Below are 25,924 nucleotides of genomic sequence, written 5' to 3'. Positions count from 1 at the left end.
CAGAGTGAGGGTGTGTGCTGAATCACACAGAAATAGGGTCTTCTTTGTGGGAAACTCTAACACGATAGCTTTGAGGACAGAGGGGACCACTGGCCATGCCTGGAAGGCAGAAGGATAGTTTTGTGCCAGGGAGGCTGTGGCCACAAGGGAAGCTAGGTTAAGAAAGGTAAAGTAATCACAACTTCCTGAAGTCCTCATTCCCTAGCCACTACTGTCCCCAAGGACAGAAGTACCACCTGCCAGAGAGTCTGATTTGCTCCCATCCCATCTCAGCATCTTCTGGGCCTGTCATTTTGAGACATACTCAAGAGATTTCTGGCCTTGTGACCCTCATTTGTGACCCTCCCCACGGGAGCTGAGAACCTTGAGGTTGGCATGAGGGCCTCAGCAGCACGCTCCACTCCAGGAACAGACATGGGGATGCCCTTATATAGATCTGGAAGCATTTCTGACCTGCTGGCTCTAGAGGGAAAAATAAGTTAAGGGTCCTCAGAACAGAATGAGAAGAGAATATGGCCTCTCACCTTATGAGGGCTGGCTCCCCTGGAGCATGGGACTGGCCAATAGGAGACTACCAACGGGCAAATAGCAACAAGGACAATGGCATAGAAGGAGTCTGCCCCCCACCAGCTCTGGATGCTGGAAGTTGGGATTACTTTACCTTTCTTATCCTTCTTCTCTTCCTCCTCTCCACCAGCTCCAAGCAACGTAAAGATGATGCCTGTCTGTGAGTTCACACCCACAGCTGTCACCACCATTCTTCCAGAACCTTCCATGACATGGGTGCCTGGAATAGCAACACAAAATGACCAAGACGGAGCTTTTTAAAATACATGTATATATATTTATTCATTTATTTGAGACACAGAGAAGAAGAAGCAGATGGAGAGGGAGAATGGGCATGCCAGGGCCTCCAGCCACTTTAAACAAACTTTGTGCACCTGGCTAACCTGGGCCCTGGGGAATGGAACCTGGGTCCTTAGGCATTGCAAATGTCTTAATCACTAAGCCATTCCTCCACCCCCCACCCCCAAGACGGAGTTTTGCCCAGCCTGACGGGACACATGTTCAATGCCCGCAGGTTTGCTCCAAGGGGTTCTCTGGTTTCCTGATGCAGGAACTCAGCCTCTAGAGGTCATTGGGACTGTTGACCTTCCACCTAGTCTACAGCCTGTTTCCTGGCTTACAGGGACCCAGAGGCCTCAGCCTTTCTGTCCAGTTTCATATTGTACTTCCCACAGAGACAAAACTGGGCTGAATCCAAACCTTCCAGAATGGAAACATAATCCACTGGCTCTTCTTCAGAGCACCATACTGACCCTAGCAAGCCCCTCCCATGTGGCTTCCCATCCAGGTCACCAAGGTTCCCCCTGAGTGGGGAAGATCCATTTCCTTTGCCCTGTGACTGGAGTGGCATTCTTGGATTGCCTTACTGAAAGGTTATTCAAGGAGGTCCTTGCTGAGCGAAGTCTGGCAGGCCAAATGGCTTCCAAAGTGACCTCACTTTGGGCTGGGCTGGGCTAGAGGGTGGTCCTCACCTGACAGCAGCATAGGGTCTTTGTCTGCTGCTTTGAGAACGTGATCCGACTCTCCAGTCAGGGAGCTCTCATCGATCTTGAGGTCATTGCCCTGGATGAGCACGCCGTCGGCAGGCAACAGGTCTCCTGCAGGCCACCAGGGCCACAACCAGAAACTATTGGTTCCCCCAATCCCCACCGCCTCCCACCTCTCCCAGGGGAGGTTCTGCCATCTGGGAAAGGACCAGGGACCTTCTTTCTTTCAGCCTCGTTGTTTGGGAAGAAGGGACCACTCATACCCAGTCATGTTGTCCAGCTCCCAGAGAACAGGGACAATGTTTACATCCCACAGTAGTGGGAAAAGACATCCTCAGAGGCTGTGGGGAAAGCCTGCTTCCTGGAGGCACTGCTGTGTCTCAGGCTCCCTTTCTGTCCCATCTCCAGGTCCCTAGGGAGACAGTAGGTGCTGGGGCAAAGGGAGTTCTGCCCTTCTCGGAGAATGGAGTCAGGCTTCCTTGGCAGGGTGGGTGAAGATGGATCACTTACCATACTTGACCTGAGCGATGTCCCCCACCACCAGTGCAGCCACAGGGACCTGCAGCAGCTGCCCATTCCGTATGACTGTGAACTTCTGCTCCTGCTCAATGCGACTCTGCAGACCTCTGAACTGCTTCTCCTTGCTCCAGTCGTTGAAAGCTGTGACGAGCACCACGCAGATGACAGACAGCAAGATGGCGGCCCCCTCGATCCAGCCAGCCTCGGCCTCTCCCTCATCTTCTGCCCCACCGGACACATTCCCACAGGCTGTGTCCAAAGACAGAGGGGAGGAGAAGGTGAGAAGAGGTGAAGCCTCGTGAGCCAGGGACTAGGATGCTCTGGGACCCTGCCAGCCCTCGGCCCTGGCCCTCACCTTCACTTTCTTCTCCAGGTGGTGCATAGAAGGAAAGGCCGAGGGAGACGATGGCAGCCACCTCCAGGATGATGAGCGTTACGTCCTGCAGGGCCTCCCACACCAGCTGCAGGAAGGTCTTGGGTTGCTTTGGGGGAATGAAGTTCTGCCCGTAGATCTGTCTGCGCTTCTCCAAGTCATTGGTGTTATCCGCCAGGCCTGCATGGTGCCCCAGGAGGGTGGCAGAAGCAAAGAAGGAGAGTGTGGCACAGGCCAACCTGAGCTCTTGGCATCCTGAGCAGCCCTACCTGAGCTTCTCCTGCCACAGTAGTGGCCCTCAGGGCTCTCTAGACAGAACCTGCCTCTGTGGAACATGGGAGTCCACGCTTGGAGAAGGCAGGAGAGGCATAGGCCCGATGCTACAAGACTTTCTGTAGGCCTGAAGGCCAAGCATGTGGACGTGAGGATGCAGTCCTCCACTGCCATCATGGGAAGCTCTTAGCCTGAAGGGATGCTAGTTTAGGAATTGGGGCCACCTGCCTCCTTCTGATGTGTGCATGAGAAAAGGCCTGAGGAGGATCCCAGGCCATGCACCACCCCTGTCTTCTCTGTGCTATCCTGTCACCTCCAAGGTATCTGTGAGGGGCACTTGGAGGAAAGTGGTAATACCCAATGAGGATGAGGATGAAGGGCATCAAGGCCAAGACATGGGCAGAAGAGAGAAGCCAGTGGCTCCCTGGGCAATAGAACAACAAGCATTCAGGTGGCATCTGTGGATTTTGTGGGGAGGTCACAAATCTAAGAGGTGAGTGTGATGTAAGCCCAGTTTTACCCAAATGTCAAAGAAGTGACCAGGAGTCTCTGTCTGAAGGGTTCGGGAAAGCTCTTTGTCTCACAACATCTGAATTTCCTGTCTTCTTCAGGGTGCTGGCCACTGAGCCCCAGCCAGCTCTGTAAGATGAATATGAACGTTTGAGACCCTCACATCTCAAGAACAGGGCAGTCCTGGGGCCCTGGCCACCCACCCCATGGCATAGATTGGTTCCTGAAGGTCAAGGTTGTGCAGCCTAACTGTTAAGGGAGCAAGGCATAGGGAACCAGGGCCCAGGACACAGTAGTGTCCGTAAGCATGACTGTTGAGAGGACAGGGCAGGATCTGCTGGAAACAGGGAGCAAAGATCTTCTTTCTAGAAGTTTCTCAGGGAAGGGGCAGAGAGAGGGATCCTGAGAGTCCTCTCTCTGTAGGTCCAGAAACACCCACATAAAGGGACTGACAGTGTCATGTGAGAAGAGAGGGGCTTGAGAAATCCCTCAGGATGAGGGTACAGGGGAGGATGGGAAGCAAGAAAACCAGAGGCCTTAAGCATTCTACCCAGCTGTGTCTGTAGAACTGAGCCCTTATGCTGTGCGGGGAGCCTGTTCCTCAGAGGGAAGGATGGCCTCTGTCCACCAGCTCCAAAGGAGGCCACTGAGGCTGCAGATAGAAAGGCCCCTGTGCCAGGCAGCCAGAGTTCTTAACTGCTGCCCTGGTTAAGCCGGCAGAGCTTCACAGAGGCTGACATGCCATGACACAGGCCTGGTGAGAAGCTGAGCAAAGGCCAGGTACCCACCGTGCCCAGGAGGTACCTGGGTAGATGGCTCCACAGTGTATAAAGCTCCCCAGAGCCCAGCTCCAGCACCAAACTTGAACTCTGGGCTGAGGATTGTGTTTGAACTTGGTACTTCAATTCCACCCAGAATTGCTGTGCCAAATTCAGTGGCCAGTCTCTCAGGAGCACCATAGTCCACTTTGGCCTCACAATGACAGCCACTCCTCCCTTTCAGTTTTGTCACCTGTCACCCTGAGGATGATGACAGGTGGAGGAGGCTGGGTCTAATGAGCTTGTCAGTGGTTCATGCTGCTGCCACCAAGCGGAGCACAAGGAGGGTTAGAGGACCATTCGAGGACCCCACAGTTCTAAGCAGGCAATGCAAGGCTCCTCCATGTGGACTCTGAGCAAGTAAGATGACGCCATCCCCTTCCCTCCGTTCTCAGACTTCTTAGGGTAGGCTAATCCAGCCCCTCCCTGTGTTCTCACAGGTCCCTAGTCTAGTACCCCAAAGCGCCCAGACCCACACTGACACCTAGTGGGGGGATGGTAGCTGGCAGTTCTAGCCAGTGTCACTGGCCTTCCTCCTGCCTCCTGCAGGAAGGAGCTGGAGAAGAGCAAAAGAGCCGTGCAGCCCACGGGGCATTCACAGCGGGCTGGAGGTTTCACAAGGCTCAGCCCCGAACACTCGCCAACAAAGAAGCATTGACACCAGGTCTTCTGAGAAGGGGCGGGCTGGCTCTTGAATGAGGTGGAGAGACAGGACAGATAAGAGCAAAAGTAGCAGCCGCACAGCCTTGGCATGTCCACCTCACTTGGGCAGTGGCCACACAGTGTCCTTCCCACCCAGAAAGGCCACAGCTGTCCCTGCCTTTCTGCCCTGGCCTCATTGCGCCTGGGCTGGGCGGACAGCTCAGATTTCTGCTGGGGCCAAAGGCCTCTTCCTGAAGGCCCACAACTTTCCCAGTTGGGTATATTGGAAAACTCGACTCCTGTGGCAGCAGTGGTGGCGGCAGAGGCCAAACTGAAGGGCCCATCCCTTCCTCTGACTGGGCCTTATCTCCTTCAACTGCAGGAGCTATGAGAGAAGGGTCATTACAAGGGATGCACCAGATCTCTGAGCTCCCACATACCCGGGGTCTCCATTGCTCTGGGCCTGGAGCCCCAGAAGGTGACAGAAGCCCACTATAGCCCTTAGAAAGCTCATGAGTCCCATGGTACCACGCGAGTCTGCCTCCTGTTCATCCACTTTCACATGTCCAGATTGTTCTCAAGGGCAGTGGGGCTCTTGGACCCCTTCTCACAGGAGCTCACTTCTCCTCCCCAACCTTGCCCTTAGCCTGAAATTGCCCTTGCCATGGCAGCCACACTTCTCCCCCACTTGCCTGGCAGCTGCCCTCAGACTGACCCTGAGGCCTTGGTTTTCCTGTGGGTTTGGGGTCCTGACAGCTGCCACCACTACCACAGCACCATTGTGTGGTGGGGGAGGCAGCTGTGATCCCTCTGGTTCTGAGCACGTGCCCACCCAACAGGCCCTAGGCAGCCTGGGTCCAAGGCATGGGGGCAGGGGCTGGCTGGTTGGCATGGACACAGATGGGCTGCCTGCCCAGAGCAGAGGCCAGATGCCATCAGAATTGGATTAGGACCACATCGTGTCAGCTCTCAGCTAATCTGCCCCCTCCTTCCCACGACTGCCTGTGGAGAGCAGAAAGGGTGGGGGGCAGGGCCCAGGGCCCCCTAACCAGGCTACCCTTAAAGTTCCCTTACAAGTAAGGGATGCTTTCTTTAGCCTGAGTTCTAGAACCCTTCAGGACCTGTACAGGGGCTGACGGGGCAGTGGACTGATGTGCTTATTACCCAAGTTCCCTCTCAAGAGGCCACACACCTACCTGGCCTCCCTGGCCTCTGACAAGCCCTTCCCAGCTACCAAGGGGTTGGCATGCAGCTGGAGGCACAGGGAAGCCTGGCCCTCCCATTGAGAAGGCCCGCCGAGGAGTCCACCTGCCTGAGGCTCTGCCTCTGAGGGAATGAGGGAGTGGGAGTCACCTGCTCGGGCCAGGACTGCTCAGGCCTGAGGAGCCTGAAAGGAGGAGTTGGGGCCTGGGCTGCCACAGGGGCCCCAGCTCTCAGAAGCCAGTCAGGGGCTGGGCCACCCACCTGGACACCTACCATTCTCCAAGCCCACCCCACCCACAGGCACCAGACAAGCTCTGTAGCTCTATGGCAGAATCGGGAGGGTTCCCAGGGGCCTTGACATTTTAAATATTTAACAAGGCCTGACAGGCAGAGGGAAGAGCTGCCAGCCAAAGCCCATCTGCTTCCTTTGATCTGGGAGAGGCCAGAGCCCTTGTGGCTAAATGGCCCTCCACCCCAGTCTCCTCAAAGGCTCCAAGTCCTCAGGGGGGTGGGCAGGGAAGAGGAAGGAAAGAGATCCTTTGGCGCAGAGTGAAGCCATCTGCCCTGACAGAATGCTGCTCCAGGCTGGTGCATGTGCTGGGCGGGCACAACAGGGTGTCTGTGGGCGCGGCAACTTTGCAGCTCAGTGCAAAGGGAGACCCGGGAAGTCCGGAGAGTGCACACCAGCTCAGGAACTCTGGGCCCATGCGCCACTGCCTGTGGACAGACAGCGCTTTCTGATACCCAGATGAGGCAAGGCTAGAGTAACTTTGTGTATGCCCTAAAGGCTCTGACTGTGGGCAAGGATAGATCAGGAAGGCTGGTGGTGATGGGCACAAGTGTTGCAACCAAAGGATTGATTTAGAAACCAGAATGAACAAGGCCTAGTGATGGATGGGCAAAGGAGCCAGCAAGCACGAGGAACCCAGCTGGTGGCCAGAACTAGCAGCACTGGGTGGGCCAAGGTACTGCCACTGAGATGGGCAGCTGACAAAATCAATCAGCACTGGCTGAGAAGCAGGCCTGGCATTGGGCTGGAATAGCCCCGGAACCCCGCCAGGCCGATGCCAGCTGGGCCAGAAAGGGTTCCAGTTCCTGAAATGTGGGGTTGGGGTTGGTTCCTGGACGGCCCCCGACTTACAGTAGAACCCTAGGGGTGTGAGGGCCCAAGATGGCAGTCAGGTCTTCACCCTAGATCCTTCTAGAGGGTTCCTCTGGTATGAGACTTGTACTACTTCAGGCTCCTGCTTCTCTGGGTCAGGCGTGTCACATGGCTACTTCTGACTGGCACTCTGTGAATACTGGGCTCTGGCTTCCCTCTTCCTACTAGGGATTCGGATGTCCTGTACTATCCTCAGACCACCCCTTTCCCATAGAGAGGGCCTCTGCAACTGGAGCCCAAGAGCCCTCCCCCATGCATGGTATCCCTTCTTTTCCTTCTGTGCCTCTTAACTAAACCCTGAGATAAGCGCATGGGGGAGCCCAAAACATACAGAGACCATGGCTTCCTCCTCCAGCAGTAGGAGGCACCTGGTCCTTCTTTGCTCCTTGGAAGGCTGTCCAGGGTTTCCATTTGGAGCCCTTCCTCTGCCTTGAGTGGCTTTCATCTGCCCCATCCACCTCTTTTCTTCTATGGGGTAGAGAAGAGCCAATCACGGAGGTGCGGGTGAAGCCTCAATTCACATCCCTGGGGTTTGGTTACCCAGAGGATGACAACCCCCTCCTCCCATACAGAGTGTCCCCCACTCAAGGGGGAGTGGATGAGCAGAGGGCTATGGCCAGGTGACAGTCTCTATCCCCTGCAGTGGTCACCTGCACCTTCCCTCCACAGAGCCCCCTCACTGGGCTCCAGAAATAAGGCAGGCCCTGGATTCCCTTGCCTCGCTGGGCCCCAGCGACTTACCCTCGGTGGGTGAGGTCTTCAGCCTCCTGCAAAGCCCACTGACATCCCCATAGGTTTCCTGGATCTTTTGCAATGCCTCAGCCCCTCGGAGCTCCATGAGGCTGCGCAGCTCAGCCAGAGTGCACCCGAAGCCACCCACATGGGGTGCCTCCCGCTGTTGCTGGGGCTTGGGGTGGAACTCAATGGAACTGTTGGCCATGTCGCCCATCTTGCTTGTTGGGTCTTCTCGCTGGTGCAGCCTCCGCTAAGCTGCAATGAGGGACAGATGTCCACCTAAGGTCCCAGTGCCGAGGTGAGGCAAGGTGGTGACGGGAGAGTGGCTAAATGTGGGCACCTGGGGAGAAAGAGAGGCGACGAGGCCAAAGAAATAGTTGAGCCAAAAGAAGGCCCAGGGTTCTGAAATGTCCTCTGCCAATCTCCACTCAGTCAGTGTACCCTATGATTCACCAAGTGCCAAACCCACCCCGAGGCACCACTTACCAGCCAATCCCCCAAGGCTGACCTACCACAAGCACCCAGAGCTGGAAGGCTTGCCCAAATGGGGAAGCACGGTGGTGGGGCCCTCCTGCCACCGGCTCCAACCAGCTGTCACTACCCTTCAAGCCCACTTGGAAACCCCTCCGAGACAGATGATGGAGTGGGGTGGAGAGCAACCGCTCCTGTACTGTACGAACGGCTGGTCAGGGTCCACACCAGTTCCTTGTTTGCCCCCTCCCTCCCCGCTCCCTGCTCTTGCCTGATTAAGACTCGCCCAACACGGCTGGCATTCTACAAGTTCCGGGCAGTCCTCAGTGGCTCACAGTCTCAGGCCCAGGGCTGTGCAGGGCTCCGGGGGATAAGGTGGGCTACAGATAGGGCCAGCTGATCTCCAGGTCAAGGCTGAGTATGCAGTGTTTCTGCAGCCCTGGGGATACCTGGAAGCTAGGAGGAGGAAGGGAGGCGGCATAGGCAGCAGGCAGAAAGGAGAGCAAAGGGTGGGAGAGGAAGGCCAGAAAAAGGGAGAGGGATAGGAGGAGATAAAGGGAATGAAAGGGGAAGGGACCAGGGAAGGGAACACAGGAGAAAGCCAAAAGCAGCAACAGGTCACTGGTGACTCTCCCCAGCAAGGTGCCACCATACTCCTCCTGATGGCAAAGTAATGGCCAAGGTCTTCCCTGATGAAAGCATCCAGTCTACTGCCAGCCTTCTGGCTTTGCAGGGCACTGGGAAGTTGTCATTACACTCTTTGTCCCCTTGCACAGCAATGCCCTTTACCTCACCCAAGAAACTGCTGTCCCCCAGCTGCCTTCCACAGCCTTCACAGGCCTGACGCGTGAGACCACTGGGCCCTTCTGTCTCAGTGGAACCACAGCCCCACCCAGCTCCTTCCTGCCTGCATGTGAAGGGGCACATTCCCCCGAAGGTCACGTGCCAAACTTTGGCCTTCACATCAGAAAACAGCCCTGCTGGCAACTTGCTGGGTTGGACTTGACCTCCCACTATTGGGGAAGCTCGTGGCTCAGAATGATCCTCTCAAAATTGCAACTTAGCCATCCATCCAGGTTTCTGATCTAGAACCACCCATGGAAACACAACAACCCAGACCCCTGAAGAAAGACAAAAAGGCCCTTGGGGTGACCAAATCCATGGCTTTCACTCTCGGGAGGACCCAGTGTGGTAGATCCTATGGACTCCTACCAGGGAGTAGAAACCGAGAAGCCTCAGCTATCAAGAAAAAGTATGGTCACCATCCTACACGTTTGGGTATTTAAGTGTTAACTTTTAAAGACACTTTCTACATGGAGCAGTTCACTTCCGGAAGATGTGGGAACAAAATGGCAGACACATGACTTCGACATCCTCTCCCACCTGATCTTCCACTTGGTCATCTGACAAATATTTACTGAGTGTCTACTATGGGCCTGGCACTGACTTTATGTACTGGGGATTGACAAGACTAAACTAATTCTGTCTCTGTGTAGTTGAGTTCCAGAAACAAGGTCAGGCTCAAAGGCTAAGAGCCTTGGGGTTTGACAGAAGGTCTGGAGGAAGGGCCCGGGGGAGAAAAGACTGAAAGGCAGTGAAGCAGGGAACAGAGGCTGGGGGAGGGCGAGAGGCTGTGGCCTTTCTGCTTGCCTGAGCATCGGTGAGCTGTGTTCATTCAGAGAGGTTGGGAGCAGGCCATGGGCTGATGAGGAGCTGAGCAGAGTGGGCCCCTTCCAACAACGCCCTATGAACCATCTAGAAACTGAAGCTTGGCCAGGGGAAATGACAGAGACAAAGGCAGTTGGTTCTACTGTCTCTGAGAGCTCAAGGTTGGGACAAGAGACAAAGGCGGTTGGTCCTTTCCAGCTAGCTTCTTCTGACCTTGGCCCTAGGATCTTGGCTTAGGACGATACCCCTGGCTGATGTGGGGGTACCTCCTTCCTTCCTCTCTCTGACCTGAGCTCCAGCTGCCCTGTGCAGCCCCAGTACAGCAACCAGTGCATAGCGACCAGGTGTACTAGTAAGGTTTGAGCTCTGGCACCGCCTTCTGCCACCCCTAGCCTTTTGGCTGCTGGAGAGGATGGATGGGCCTGGTTCACCTGCGTAGACTCTGTGAGCCAGCCTCCTAGGCTCTAGACAGGAAGGGATGCTAGGAGAGAGCCTATGTGTGCAAGGGTGGCAGTTAGGGAAAGCCTGCAAGGGGCCTCACAAGTTCTGAGGTCCCACCAGTCCTGGTGGAGGGGTGACCAGCCCTGGCCTCAGGCCCTGACACCCTCATCCTCTGCACACAGCTCAAGGGCCCCAGCTGGAGATCTGCATGTCCCCAACTGAGCTGATTAAGGACTCCGCAGGGGCTCTTTCTGAGAGGGAAAACAGATGGAGAATTCTGTTTCCCTGGAATTCATTCATCTTTTCAGTGGCTCTATCCACTTGGAGAAGGGGGCTGGGAGCCGCTCGTGGGTGTGGGGGAATGGAGTCAATAGCCTGTTGGTTGGGTTCTGGAATGCTGCATGTGTTCTTCAGAGAGGTACATGCAGGCCAGTGGCACAATCACCCAGGCCCAGGAGCCCTGGCAGAGGCCATGGCCTCCCCTCATTTGACCAAGCCAGTTCTGGCTTTCCTCCCTTTCTCCCCGTCCCGAATCTTCAGTGTGGCCTTGCCCTTAATGAAGCAATGGTAGTGACTGTTCTGGAGTCAAGGTGTCCTCAGCCCTCAGTGTCTCCCATCACTCTACCTGGCACATATGGCTAGCTTCCTCTTTTCCATCTCCTGCCAAGCAAACTCCACTGCCTGTCTGCCACCTGAGTTACCCCCTTCCCTGGTTTAAGTATCATCACTCCCAACATCTTCCTACAACCTACCATCGGTCTCGCCATGTGTCATTTCGATTCTCAGTCCCATAAAGCGAAAGGCCACATTTCTTCAAAGCACTCTTTCAGAGCCTTCCTTGCGCCTGGCACGATCCCTGTGCCCCATATTGGCCTGTCCATGGCCACTGTTCACTTTGCCTTAACAGTACACCCTTTTCTCTCCTATTGCCCTGCTGACCTCCAATGGCTTCCATTAGTCACAGTTCCTCTGGAACATTCTTTAGAATGTCCCCTGCCAGTTAGTTTTCCAGCCATAATTAATTACTGCCAAGTCGATGATCCCATGGCCTATTCCTACTTCCCAGGGCTGGCAGTGCCAGGTACAGTGAGCACTCTTCCCACTCACTCCATCCTTAGCTCTTTAAGACACATTATTGGCCACTGTGTTGGTGCATCAGGGTGGTCCGGCCTGGATGGGGGTTGGGGTCCTGGTGAATGGGGGCATGAAGCTCTGGAAAGTGGTAGTACCGTCCCAGACAGCAGTAAGTCAAGTGGAACTTCACAAGTCACATGGCAAACAAGAGGCATTGGTTGGGCTGGAGAGATGGCTTAGCGGTTAAGCGCTTGCCTGTGAAGCCTAAAGACCCTGGTTCAAGGTTCAATTCCCTAGTACCCACGTTATCCAGATGCACAAGGGGGCGCACGCGTCTGGAGTTCGTTTGCAGTGGCTGGAGGTCCTGGCGTGCCCATTCTCTCTCTCTGCCTCTTTCTCTGTCGCTCTCAAATAAATAAATAAAAATAAACAAAAAATTTTTTAAAAAAGAGGCATTGGTTACAGCAATGCCCACTTTGAGTGATTCTTGGTTGCTGGAGAGAGTAGAGGACTCTTTTGATCCTCGGTTGTCTGCAAGCCTGGATGACAGCCTCCCCCCAGTTTGAATGAGGACAACAGCCATCACTGAAATGGCCAGGAAGAGAAGTGATCAGGTCTATCAGTTCTGCAGGCCGGACAGAGTTTCCGGCCTGGGCTAGATGCCGAGAACGGCCTGTAGACACCAAAAGGACAAGGAACATACCATTTCTGTGCTTTTTCATCTTTCAAACCTGAATTGGCTTAATTTAATTGAGAGTCTTCAAGGAGGGGCACTCGGACCTTCTGGCATTTGCTCCATCTTGACACAAATTGACCAACATCACCGGGTAGAATGAGAAGAGACCTGCATTGGGCTCACTGGCCCAGCTCACCCTCACCGTGACTGTCAACAGGTTGCTACCTCAGGGGATTGTGGGAGCGCTGAAGCACGTAGCCCATGCCCAGACTCATCACTCAAATGCCTTTTGAACTTTTCCCTCCAGTGGGACTGGACACCTTCATTCCTTTAGGCCCAAACAGAACACCCACTCCTCCAGTGACTAAAATCTGCTTGACAACAAGCCCAGAGCTTTTCTTTACATTTTTTTTTAGTATTTTTAAATTATTTATTTGACAGAGAAAGAGGGGAGAGAGAGAGAGATAATGGGGGTGCCAGGGCCTCCAGCCACTGCCAACGAACTCCAGATGCATGCTCCCCCTTGTGCATTTGGCTAATGTGGGTCCTGGGGAATCGAACCTGGGTCCTTTGGCTTTGTAGGCAAATGCCTTAACCGCTAAGCCATCCCTCCAGCCCCCAGGGCTTTACTTTCTGGGTTCTCTCTCTCTAGTCACCTTGAATGGACTCTGCAGGCACCTCAGATTTAATCCCAGGACTGTCCTTCACCCCTAAGGAAGTGGTGGCATTCCCTGGGGAGGAGAGCCCCTATCCTGGGTGCCTTCTCTTGATCCCACTCCCAACACTGGATGTTGAGCCATCAATGTTCACAGGATCCCAACACCTGCAACATCTGCCCACAACTGTGTGCTCACACTTACTGCAACTCATAAACACAAATACCCATTACATACAAGGGAAACGGAGGCTCAGACAGGATCAGAGATCTCAGACATCACGCTCCTATTTGGTGGACTGAGATGAGTCACCCCAATGCCACTTCAAACAGCTCCCTTCCCCAGTAGGCCCAGGCTGTACTCCTCTTGGCCACCTGCTCCATGTGGAGCTGCCCAGTCTTGCCTTCACAGGGGAGAAGGAACGGCGAGGAAAGAAAGCCTGCCACCAACTCTCACGTCAGAGCTTGAAAACATATTAGAATTCACTACATTCTCAACTATAGAAACAGCTCCTGGCCACCCGTGCTTGGCACCAGCCATGCAGGTATGGACACATCTCCATGTTGATGGTCGGGCACCTACCCCCAAGTGCTGCCACCTCCTCCAGGGTGGACAGAGCGGGCCAGAAAGTTCCAGCCCTGGTTGCTCTCGTGTTATAAGAACTGTCCCCCTGCACCCGTCCAGTGTGTGGCTCCTGAGGCAAATCCTGGTTCTTCAATGTCCTCGTACAAGAGCTGACTCCAGGATGCTACGGCTCAAAGCAAGAAGGAAGCACAGTCCAGCTGAATGGGCAAGAGGAGGAGACCTGGGCTGATGTGGCACACGTCTTCTACCTTGGGCCCCTTCATCCCTTTATTTGGCATCTCCCTGCAGGCCCACCAAATCAGGGGCCTCCCTCCACATGCGCCTAGGGCTCGTTAGCATGACTCTCTGGGGGTTCCTTGAATGAGCATGCCTGGCTCTTCTCCACCTCGAGGCACCTGAACGGCACTGGCCCGCTCCCACGGGGTGGAGTGGACGGAGGAAGAGCAAGTCCGGGAACAGGCCCAGAGCTCAGCCCCTGCCTCACAGTGGGACATCCGGGGCCACACAGCTGCATGGAGGGGCCTGGGGCCCAGCTGGGGAGCAGGTGGGGAAAGGGCTCGGGAGGAGGGGACCTTGACAGGCAGCTGGCTGCTCTCTCCTGGGTCTAATGTGATGGAACAGATAGAGGCTTGGTTCGGGGTGGGGAGGGAGCTCCGGGGGACAGCGTTAACTCCCACATCTCTCTTCCCAGCACATGGCTCTTGCCCTCTTGTCCACCCCTGCCCTGCCCCTCTGCTTGACGCACCTTGGTGACCACCCAAGGACGAGGCCTGCATGCAGCCAGGGAGGGGGAGGGAAGGAGCCAGGCAGAGAACAGCCTCATTAATATTTCAGAGGCGCTGTCACTGCAGCTCTTGTGCCGGTGGAGGGAGGAGGATGGGAAAAGTGAAGGAAATAAAACCGAGAAAACAGATTTAAAGGGACAGGCTCCCCCCCCCATTCCTTCCTGTTCCCCCTGTTCCTGGTACAATCTGTGCACACGCCGCTGCCACCGCCACTGAGGAGCTCTCAAGCCTGGAACAGCTTTGGGCAAAAACAAACAACAGAAAAGGGTCACACATTCACCTGCCTGAAGTCCTGCCTCTGTAGGGCAGCCTGTGCGGATGGGGGCTGGCAAGTCCACCAGGGGCACCTGGAGGACTCTTTGGGGGCTGCCTGCAAGGCAGATGTACAGACTGGGAAAGGTGAGTTTCTCCTGGGCAGGCTCCAGCCAAGGATTCTTGGACCAAGAGAAACCCAGGTCCAGAAGCCTGGAGTTAGTAGTAACCCTGACATTGTCCAGTTGCACCCCTGCCTTTGGATGGTTGAGCTTCTAACTGATGGTAGAGGGTTTTAGAAAGGCGACCTTGGGCCCAATCCAAAGAGGGTGAGACCCTAACTACATCAAGTATCCTCTCTGAGCATCTCATGCCCACCCCAGCCAACCTGGAGACCTCACATCTGCCTGCATTCAGAGGCTCAGGGAGGCCCTCAAGTGCTCCAGTTAGAACAGGCCCCAGCCTAGAATGCTAAATGGTGCAGCCACTGTACGACACATGGTAGTCCCTGAAAAAATTCCATATCAAGTTACCACAGTATCCAATATTTCCACATCCCCCTAAGAATGGGAAGCAGGGACTCCAACAGGCTGTACGGCCATGTTCACAAAAGCATTACTCACTCCAGCCAAAAGGTGGAAGCAGCCCAATGTCCATAGATGGACGACTGGACAAACAGATCCATCCCTCCATGTGCAGATAACAGACCATCACCCAGCCTTAAAAAGGCAGGGAATTCTGACCCATGCTACAGTGGGGGTGACCCTTGAGGATACGATGCTCAGTGAACTGAGCTTATGATGCCCAGTGAACTGAGCTGGGCATAAAAGGACAAATCCTGTGCGGCTTCACTTCTGGGAGGTCTCCGGAGCAGCCAGACTCAGAGGCAGGCAGTAGAATGGTAGGTGCCGCGGCCTGGGGAGGGGCATGGGGAACTGGGGTTTGGTGGGGACAGAACTGCACTTTGGAACAATGAGCAGTTCTGGAGATGGGTGGCATCGACAGTGATACAGCAATGAGAATGCCTGGCATACTTCTGGTTGGCCTGCTCCAGTGGTGAAGATGGTGCACTTCATGCCATGGGATCGATTGTACCACAATGCTATAAAGAAATAAGCTCCAGGCTGGGGAAATGGCTTAGTGGTTAAGGTGTTTGCCTATGAAGCCTAAGGACCCCGGTTCGATTTCCCAGGACCCACGTAAGCCAGATGCACAAGGGGGTGCGTGCATCTGGAGTTCATTTGCAGTGGCTGAAGGCCCTGGCATGCCCATTCTCCCTATCTGCCACTTCTTCTATCTCTGTCAGATAAATAAATAAAATAAAATATTTTTTAAAAAGAGCCAGGGGTGGTGGCACATGCCTTTAATCCCAGCACTCGGGAGGTAGAGGTAGGAGGATCGCCATGAGTTCAAAACCTCCCTGAGTCTACATAGTGAATTGCAGGTCAGCCTGGGTTAGAGTGAAACCCTACCTCGGAAAACCAAAAATCAAAGCAACAACAAAAAGCACTCCACCAGTCAATTTGCTCATTTGTGTTTAGTATGGTAGACAGGGAGCCTAAGTGGCTCCTGTGATGTCCCAAGCTACGCTGTTTCACTCTTGGACAGGTCAAATTAGTTGTTCATTGAGCCCATGTGGAAATGAACTTTTAGGAAAGCCCCTGTGAGGGGGAATGCCAATCAAGCATCCCCTTCCCAGTGTGCTCTAATGATCGGTGATCTCCTCACACTGCCTCAACACGCGGGTCACTTTCTTCACTGGCATAGGAACAGACTGGCTAAGAGAGGCCAGGTGGCCACTGTTACCATTTTGTTCACCTACTTGGACGACTTTTCTCTCTATCCTTTGTGTAGCACTGGGGCTAGAACCCATGGCTTCAAGTACACTAGGTAAGTGACCTACCACTGGGTGCACCCAAGGTGCCCTCCTACTTGGAAATGGTGGGAGCAAAAGTGCAACCTCTGTCTTGCTGCTGTTGGTGGCATGTCCTTGGAGGTAGTAGCAAGCCCACTCCATTCTCAGAACATGTGGCCTCAAGATGGGTGACTTCTGTCCATAAAAATCTGACTTTGGAAGCCCAGCCTGGTGGTGCAACTCTATAATCACAGGACTTGGGAGACAGGAGGATTGAAAGTTCAAGGCCTGCCTAGGTTATAGATCGAGTTCATGGCCAGCCTGGGCAATTGACTGGATGACAAGGCAACTAGTTAACAATTCAAACTTCATATTGTCGCTAGTTGGGCTGAAGAGATGGGTAAGCGGTTAAACACTTCCCTGTGAAGCCTAAGGACCCCAGTTCAAGGCTCGATTTCCCAGGACCCACGTTAGCCAGATGCACAAGGGGGCGCACACATCTGGAGTTCGTTTGCAGTGGCTGGAGGCCCTGGTGCACCCACTCTCTCTCTCTCCCTCCCCCCCGCTTCTTTCTCTCTCTGTTGCTCTCAAATAAATTAAAAAAAAACATATTGTCACTAGTTGCTTTGTCATCCAGTCAGTGACTGCATTTCTCTCAACTCCTTTGCAGCTACATATGACCATGTGACCATGTCCCAGCCAACTGGATAGAAGCAGAAGTGACAGGGACAACTTCAGGGTCGAAGTTGGAGGACTGAAGACAAGGCGTGCACTCACCCCTGCTTGTCTCCTCTTTCCCACTGGCTCACATGCTGGAGTGGAGATGGCAGTGAGGAAAGCAGCTTGTGCCATGCTGCACATGGAAGCTGTGCCCCATAGGCGAGGGAGTCTAGTTCCCCGAGGACCAAGGAGCCAACACTACAGCATCACTAGATTGTTCTGTGAGACAGAAATGAACTTCTCTGCTATGGAAGCCACCATTTTGCTTAGGCTAACCCTATAGCCAGAGCCACAGGTACGGATGGAAGAACTTAAACCTCTGCCTTTACTCTGTGCCCAGTTCAGCCCTGCTTCTGGGGAGTCAGAAGCCCCCCCAAAGTCTCCAGGGCCTGACAAATCCCCACTTTGCGGGCTTTCTGTAGTAGGTGACCATCTAAAGCTTGTGCTCCTGTCACCTGTATTATCTGACACCATCCTAGACATTCTAGGTCAAGCTGAAGGGAGAAGACAGGACAGGAAGAGACAGGAGTGATCACAGTTGCTCTGCACACCAAGCCCCTACGGCAAGGGGTGAGGATACCACTATGGAGTTGAAGTGGCTAAGGCATAGAGAGGTCGAGGGGCTTCCTCAAGGTCACACAGCCAGCAAGAATGTGAATTTGGGTATCTGACTGCAAAGGTTCCTCTGCGAAGTGACTGCTCAAACACTCCAGAAAGCAACGGACACGTGATTAGATACATGGGATCCATCGGATTAATAGACTGACTGGACAGACGCTTCAGAATCACTGGGCCTTTCTGGAAACAGAGCTTTGTTCTTCCTTGCTGGGTTGTGTTCAGCACACAGGGAGCTAGGCCCAGTTTTCTGGGGTTCCTGCTGACTGTTAGGCCAGGAAAGGGGATTCAGGGAGAGTTATTTGTTGGGTCTGTTAGCCCCGCCACACTTTGTCTGCCCTTAAGTGGAGACCAGCCAGACCTCAGAGTTCAAAGGTCATGACCAGCTTCCATTATTGACGCCAGAACATTCTGTTTGACCAGAGTGGGACCCATGTTCCTCTCAATGTCTTTCCATTTCAGGGACCATCTCCAAGTCTGCTTGGGCCCCAAATTGCTCTGAGGCCTCTCGGGTGTTTTGGATCCACACAAGTGGCTCTCACAGGATTGGGTGGCTCTTGGCCACGGAGGGCTGTTAGAAGTCCCTCTCTGATTGAGGCCTTGACGAATGGTGACTTGGGTCATGACTCTACACGGAGAGAGGGGACAGTCATTTGTTTCCTGCCACAGGAGGCAGAGGCTGGGAAAGGCAAGAGTGAGGGAGCCGGAGCTTCAGAAGCCAATGGGCAGGAAGCGTAATGACACTAATTATCCAATTACAGTGAGCCGGGCGGCCAGAGCGCTGCATTGCTGCAGAGCCAGCCCCACGCCCCGCCCCCCCACGCGCCCCGCACACGCTGGCCACCGCAGCTCCCAGTGCTGGCCAGGCCTGCGGTCTCCAGAGGGGCACGGGGACCCCAAGCTACCATGGTTAGCTTCTATAAAACACTGACTTGCAGGGGCTGAGGAGAGCACCTCCTGCCCAGTTCTGATCTTCTAGCCCTCCATAGCCAGAGAACTCATGTCTAGCATGAGGAACACCCAAGTCTCCCCAGCAATACCCTGTACTGCCGTGCCCACCCCTGCTGGCTTTCAATCCCATAGCCAGCCCCAACGACCGGAAAGAGCCAAGGCCTAAACAGGTAATTAAGGAAATTATAAACAGCTGGAGGCCATGGGGGCTACAGTCCAGGGCTGAGTCGTTCCAGCCAGGACAGGCAGTGACTAGATAAGAAGAGAAGCAGTCGGGGGGTGGGGGGCTTCTTTCTGGAAACAGGCTGAAGTCCCAGGGCCACCAGGCCAGAGGCAATTCATTGGGTCAAAGTCAGGAGCTCATAAAGTAGCCTCTTTGGGTCCTTTGCGTGACCTGTCTGCCTCACTGGGAGAAACAACACCCGTAGAAAAGGCTCAAATGAAATGAAGGGTCCTGGTGTGAGCGTTCTGAGCCCATGGGGCAGGAGGCTTCAAGCTCACTTTCTACAGCTCCAGGCTGCTCTGAGCCCTCTGAAAAGCCTTTAACCATGGTATTCTTAGCAGGAGAGAGGGCGAAAGTGCTGGGAACCAGGAAAGGCCTCAGATTAGAGAGGGGAATCAAGTCTTGCTGCTGCCCCACTGTGACCCAGAAGCAGAGACCCAGCACACCAGGATCTGGGAGTCCCTTCCCCCAGGTGACTGAGGCGGCTGCCCACTGCCAAATGCAGCAACAGAGGAAAAGAAAGCCAGTGGCCCACGGTGCCCCTGAGAAAGGACGCCTCGCCTCGGAAGCTGCAGCCCAGGGAGGGTCACCTGAAAGGTTTCCAGGCCCTGCTCCAGCATCCTCGCCAACCCCAACCGGCTGTGACGGCAAGCCCTGAAGGTCGCCAAGGGCCTGGCTGTCATCAGAATCACATGGACCAGGCTTTGCACCACAAAGATCCTGCAGTGATCAGGGGGTTCCCCGGGCAGTGAGGGTCCTGCAGAGGCCCCTTTCACTCAGGACATATGAATATGGAATCAGGGCTCCAAGTGACCCCCTAAAGCAGGCCCCACAGCCCATCAGAGGCCCAGCTCAGCCCTTCGCCTAGGCTCTCTCTCCTCCCCCACCTGCCCTAACTTGCTCACAGATAGCTGGGTGGAGAGGAGCTAATGGGCGGTGGGCGTGGCTGCCAAAGGCTCCTCCCTGGAAAGGCAGGGAAGAGCGCAGCCAGAAGTGGGCATGAAGAAGCTACACGCGCCTCCATCACTCTTCCCCTCACTGATCATCACGCTGCAGCCCTGCCTCCTTCTCCATGGAAGAGAACAAGAGCCCAAAGGTCAGCCTGTGACCCAAAAGCCCTGCCTGGGCCCACTCACAGGCCATCTGATCCCACCTATAAACCCAGCTGAGTGGGTCTCTCAGGGGCCACTCAGGCCAGCCTAGTCTCCTCCCTGGTTCCGAAAGGATGGCCTGTAGGAGTTATTCTTGCTCTGCTCCCAGGACAGGGCTTTCCACCAGCAAAGGCCCAGCCTCTGCTCATTGAACTGTGGACAAATGAGTCACAGGCCACAAGGGAGAGCAGACTGAGTGAGAGACGCACCGGAGGCAGAGCCCAGCCCAGCCACGAGCCATCCACATCCCCTTCCCTCCTCTTCTGAGCCAGACTCCCACACCTGGTGGCCGTCTCCCTCTGTCTCCAGGAGAACATTCAGGCACTCAGGAACCAAAGAGCCTAGACTAGCTGCAGAGTCCTAGTCAACCTTTCAGACCTGTGGCTCCAAGCCAAGGTGGGATGTGCCTGCTCATGTATGGAAAGGGGATAGGAAAGGTCCCTTGTACTCAGTGAGGCAGGCAATCAGAGGCCCAAGATGCAGCCCAGAGCCCAGGGCCAGACTCAGAAGCCAAGCCAGGGATCTCCATGCAAACGTCAGTTCAGCAATGAGCCTGCCATTCCACGTGTCTTAGAACCCAGTTCCGGTTTGTGTCAAAGTGCCAGAGTGCAAGGAATTCTGAGTGCTGGGACAGTCCAGGGACTGAACAAGTTCTTAGGTGAGTCAGAAGGGGCAAATGGGGTGGCTCATTCTTAAACACCTGCATTTATAGAAGAGGCCTATGACCACTGTCGGAGGTTGCCATTGGCTGGAATGGAGTGGCCCACAGAGCCTTCCCCACCTCACCTCTTTCTTGAGGACAGCCTTGCTTTCTTGGGGACTCCAGAGTACAGAGAATGTATTCCTGGGGGGTTTGTTTATTTTTAGCTTTTTGGGGTAGGGTCTCATGCTAGCCCAGGCTGGACTTGGAATTCACTATGTAGCCTCAGGCTGGCCTCGGACTCACAGTGATCCTTCTACCTCTGCCTCCCGAATGCTTGGATTAAAGGCGTGCACCACCATGCTTTATTTTTTGCAGAGAGAGGAACTTGTTATAACTTATCCAAGAAACAACTGTTTTGATACAGAAAATGGAGAAAAGTGCTTAGCAATGTGGCCGAGGACACACATTATCTCCTCACTGCATAGTCCTCAAACTGAATTTCTTTCGGATTAAACAGGGTTCAGCAACTATAGCGCAAGGGCCAAATCCAGTAGCTAAGTGTGCTTGTGAATAAAGTTTTATTAGCACACAACCACACCCATTCATTTTTGTATGGTCTGTGGTTATGTTCATGCTTCCATGAAGATCTCAGTAGTTGGGACAGAGATCATACGTCCTGAAAAGTGAAGAATATTTGACCCTTTGCCAAAGGCAATGACCCCTAGATTAGAGATTTAAAAATTTTACCGGGTGTGGATTACACATTTGTGATCCCAACTGCTGGGGAGGAGCAGATAGGAGGACTGAGAGTTGGAGGCCAGCCTAGGCAATGAAGTAAGACTCCAAATCTAAATAAAATATAAATCAGGGGCTGGAGAGACGGCTTAGTGGTTATGCGCTTGCCTGCAAAGCCTAATGACCTGAGTTCAATTCCCCAGTACCCACATAAAGCCAGATGTCCAAAGAGGTGCATGTATCTGCAGTTAGTTTGCAGCAGCTGGAGGCCCTGGTATGCCCATTCTCTCTCTCTCTCTCTAAAAATATTTTTTAAAAATCAAAAGGGATGTGGGTGTAGCTCAGTGATAAACACTTGTTTAGCATGCCCATGTCCTGGGTACCACAATTGTTAGAGAAAGAGGTGGGGGGAGGGAGGGAGAGGGAGGGAAGAAGGAGGAGGAGGAAGAGGAGGAGAAGAAGAACCCAGAAATGATAATCTTTAGATTTCTGTAAGAAGCTGTGTAAACCTAAAGGCAGTAGAAGAAATCAGAAAAAAAAAATGTTTACCTTATGCATGGAGAAAAACCCAAAGGCAAAGAAAAAAGAGGTTAAAATGTTTTGCAACCAATATATTACATTTTTCATGTATAAACTCTATTCAAACCCACAATAAAAATAGTAAAACCTCAGTAAATAAAGGTTAAGAATAGGTAATTCACTTGAAAAAAAAATTCAATTTGGAAACGTGGAAAAACATTCACCCTCAATGGCAATTAAAGAAAGACAAAGTAAAGTGGATATTTTCTGACCTAGATACTTATAGCAGGTTATTTGATTGGAATACCTAAAGCTGGCAAGGCTGCAGTGAGTGAGCCCTTCTGGCACATTCAGAAGCCCTTCTGGAGAGCCACTTGGCAGGCTATGCCGCTGTCTGGGTCCTCTTCTCAGGACAGGGTGAGTGTTCTGCCCTGAGATGCTCAGCAGAGCCTCATACATAAGGGTGAAACAGATCCGGCTGCCTAGATTTCCAAAAATAGCCAAATAATTAAGTGAATTACAATCTCTTGAGAGAATACTATTCAGCCATTAAAAATTGTAATTACTGAGGACTGCCCTGATCCATCCGCATCCTGATAAATAACTCAGATGAGTGAGTGATCATTTGCAGTTTCTTCAAGTCAATTCCTTACTTTTTGTGGTCAGTACTTTAATAAATTCAACTCTAGCCATTTTTGAAAGAAAGTTCATTTAGAAAGGGATTAGATTAATAAAGAAAATGCTTCTGTGAAGTAAAAAAAAACAGATTACACAACTGAGCCCACGGTATAATTACAGTAATGTGAAAATAAATAGGTTATGCAAAGAAACGAGAACAGAAATAAGTCCCATAGAATGGAATGTTGGCTTGCATCGTGTGACAGGTTGGGGTGGAGAGGGACTTCCTATGTTTTAGATTTCTTTGTATTTCTTTTTAATAGAGAAAAAGGAGAGCATGTCTGTTTAGAGCATTATTTTTAAAATAGGAAAAATGTGATTTAAAAAGCAAACAAACAAATAAGACCTTGTCCATCTGTGCAAACAAGTGCCCAGGCCCTTTCACTGTGGCCTCCTGGGTCTGACTCCCTCTGCAGGCAGGGCACTGGGCACGTGGCGGGGATGAAACACCCCCATCAGGATCCAGCAGTGGCAGGATTTGGGGCTGGCTGCAAGCTGGGTATATGAGGGCTGTGTGGAACCTGGGCCAGCCCTTGGGGAACACTGATCTGGACTCGGGGGACTGCACTCTGGCCCTGCTTGCGAAGACCTGGGCACAGATGAGCCACCTAAAGTGTCCACACCAACCACCTTCACTCCCTTCCAAGGAGTCAAGAGGGAGTGGCCCTAAGGGTGGTTCAGGGTCTGTGTAGGGACCAGGGTCTGCACATGCTGTGAAGTGGCACCCGGTTTGAGTGTTTTCGGGTGCCAGAGATGCTGTCTAGCTCTGCGGTCTGATCTGGTGAGCACCAGCCACTTGTGGCTCCTGAGGGGCTGGGGCTCAGGATATTGGGCTGTGTGTGGGATGATGGGCAGGGGCGAAGTGGAGGGGAGTGAGAGATGTTGCCTGACCTCATAGCCTCTGCCCACGTTGCTGGCCTCAGCAATCTGGGTGCTTTTATGTGTTGACCATGGATTCTTTGACGGACGCTTAGAAAGCCCATTTGCTCCAGGAGGAGAGGAAGTAAGTTTGCTTGCCTCACTGCTAGGTTTGCAGAAGTAGAATGCAAGCCTCGGACTACTATAAATATGGTTGAATGATTAAAGGACAGAGTCTCCAATGGGCATTACATCAATATGATATGGACCCTGGCATGGCTGCCTACATTCTGACAATGAGGCATCCAACTCAAGTCCAGGCTGGCACCTTATGTCCATAGCTGCCAAGCGCTATGATCAGAGCCTGGCTAACCACAGAGCACTTCCTCAAGTGTTCAAAAGCACCTAGAGGTCTCTGAGGGGTTTACTTCTGGGATGTTCTCTAGGAGATCTTGAGCCAGAGTAGGGCATCTGATTCCTGAATGCCTCGGGAGCATCCTTGGAGGAGAGGTGGGTCCTGTAAGACAGCAATGGAAAATTCTCTACCTGCTCTGTCCAGTAGGGAAGCCAGCAGCTGTGGCTAACAAGCACTGGTGATGATGAGGTCAGTGCGACCGAAGGAAGGAGTTTGTAATTTCACTTTAATTAAATTGCCACTTGTGGCTAGGATCTAGTGCATCAGACAATGTTGCTTGAGAAAGTGCCTCAAGACGGTGGCTCACAAAAGAACTCATTTGAAGGAATGGTTACCCATGTACTGGGAGACCCAAGAGCAGCAGCAGGCTCAGGAAGCCTTTGGACAATGCAATCTGTGAGGGTCACGAACAGTGTACCCCTTGGCACACCTTTGATTTGGACCCAAGTCTCCAGAAATCATTTTTGGCCTCATGCTTCACAAGAGGCCACCTGGCAGTCCCAAGATTCTGCTTGGGTCTTGTGGCTCTGGTTCATTCCTACCACCATGTGACCTTGGACTCATGTACCTCCCAATCTTGGCAGTCCCTGATGCCCAGTTTCCCCTATAACCAAGAGCCTCCTCTCTGTCCTGACGTGTGGCTCAGACCCTTCTCCCCAGGCTGCTCCCAGGCCCACTGCCAGCACCGCCCACCCAACAGAAGGTGCCCAGGCAGGGGAGACTTTCCAGCCAGGATGGGGAAAAGAGGCTCAGTGAAGAGCTGGGAAGTGACAGGGGACAAGGAGGAGCCATCTGTGCATCACAGCTCTCCACTTGCCATGCCTGGCCCAGAGGTGGGGGGAGGGCCTTAGGTGCCACATTCCAGATTCTCATCCAGGGGCTGCTCCTTCTTAGGGGTGCCCAAAAGGGGGTCACACAGACAATTGACTAAAAAGTGAGTCATTCTCCATTTTGCTTTGGATGGGTAGAAATCAACATCCAGCCATTTCTTTCAGTGGGGAGTGGATGGGGTCACCAATATGTCGCCTTCTGAGCTGCAGGCTCTTCCCAAGCTTCACCCAAGTAGGCTTCCCTAGACAGTGCCATTCCAAATACACAACGCACCCTTCTGCCAAGTCCAGCTCACACTTCTAGAGACCACAGAAGAAACTTCTGGAAATGATATAAAAGGTGGCTACATGCATAGACCAGTCCTAGTTTTGCCACTTTCTGGCTGGGTGACCTTGAGCAAGTTACCAAACCTCTCTGGACCTCAGTCTGATCAGCTACAAAATGGAGATAGTACCAGTACCTGCTTCATTTGGTTATTATTTCCATGAAGTAAGGGATGTCTGTCCAGCACAAGATGACTACCATGTTGTCAGTACTGGCAGTACTTGATATGCTAGCAACCTAGGATGGAGACAGCGGCCATCAATGAAATGTAGGAGCCGTTGCTCCGTGAGGTCGGGGGAGGTGGTGCACATGGCTGGAGGAAGCCGTGCCTGGCTGTGCAGGCCACAGGAGTGCAGCCAAGCTCAGCTCTCAAGAAGGGGCTATGGGGGCGGGACTCCCCCAGTCATGCTCAGAGGGGCTTTTTTTTTTTTTCTTTTTGAGGCAGGGTCTCACTCTAGTCCAGGCTGGCCTGGAATTCGCTATGGAATCTCAGGATGGCCTCGAACTCATGTGGATCCTCCTACCTCTGCCTCCCGAGTGCTGAGGTTAAAGGCGTGTACCACCACACCCAGGCTCTCAGAGGGGCTTTTGCAGGGGACTCTAGTCCCCTCTGGTGGCTGGGCTGGGCTGGAAAGCATGCATGCATCCACAGGCCAGCCTCTCTTGCTGGCTGCCTGCTCCGTATCTCTCCAGCTCTCCCCAACAGTTCAACCCCAAGGCTCCAGCCCAGAATCCTGAAATGTCAGTGCAGGGCCTGCTTAGGTGCAACTCCATTCCCCAGATCTGGAGCAGGGAAGGGACTTGGCCAAGGTCACGGAAACCATCAGGCACAGTGCTGGCAGCACACCCTGGCGCTTCTGTTGCTCGAGCTCAAGAAGGATGCCTGCCACAGGCAGCTAGTGCCCCTCGCCTCGAGGCCCCCTCCCCTATGCTGTGGTTGGCACTCTCCCCAGCATGCTTTCAGCCTCGGGGACTCCCTTCCCCAAGGACTGGCTCTCCTTCTGGCTCTG

The 25,924-nt window shown here is 53.4% G+C and overlaps 1 protein-coding gene across 1 annotated transcript in view; it reads right to left on the bottom strand.

Annotated features, from left to right (window-relative positions):
* Window positions 1–25,924, bottom strand: part of Atp2b3 (ATPase plasma membrane Ca2+ transporting 3) — a 75,538-nt gene that overhangs the window by 47,628 nt on the left and 1,986 nt on the right. The window contains 5 exon segments of the mRNA XM_045140703.1: window positions 662–787; window positions 1,539–1,664; window positions 2,064–2,321; window positions 2,428–2,625; window positions 7,795–8,128. Coding sequence (XP_044996638.1) covers window positions 662–787; window positions 1,539–1,664; window positions 2,064–2,321; window positions 2,428–2,625; window positions 7,795–8,002 — 916 coding nt within the window. The 5' untranslated portion in view covers window positions 8,003–8,128.

The sequence above is a fragment of the Jaculus jaculus genome, chromosome X, assembly GCF_020740685.1.
Source record: "Jaculus jaculus isolate mJacJac1 chromosome X, mJacJac1.mat.Y.cur, whole genome shotgun sequence".
Taxonomy (NCBI): domain Eukaryota; kingdom Metazoa; phylum Chordata; class Mammalia; order Rodentia; family Dipodidae; genus Jaculus; species Jaculus jaculus.
This window is presented reverse-complemented; position numbering and strand designations above follow the sequence as displayed.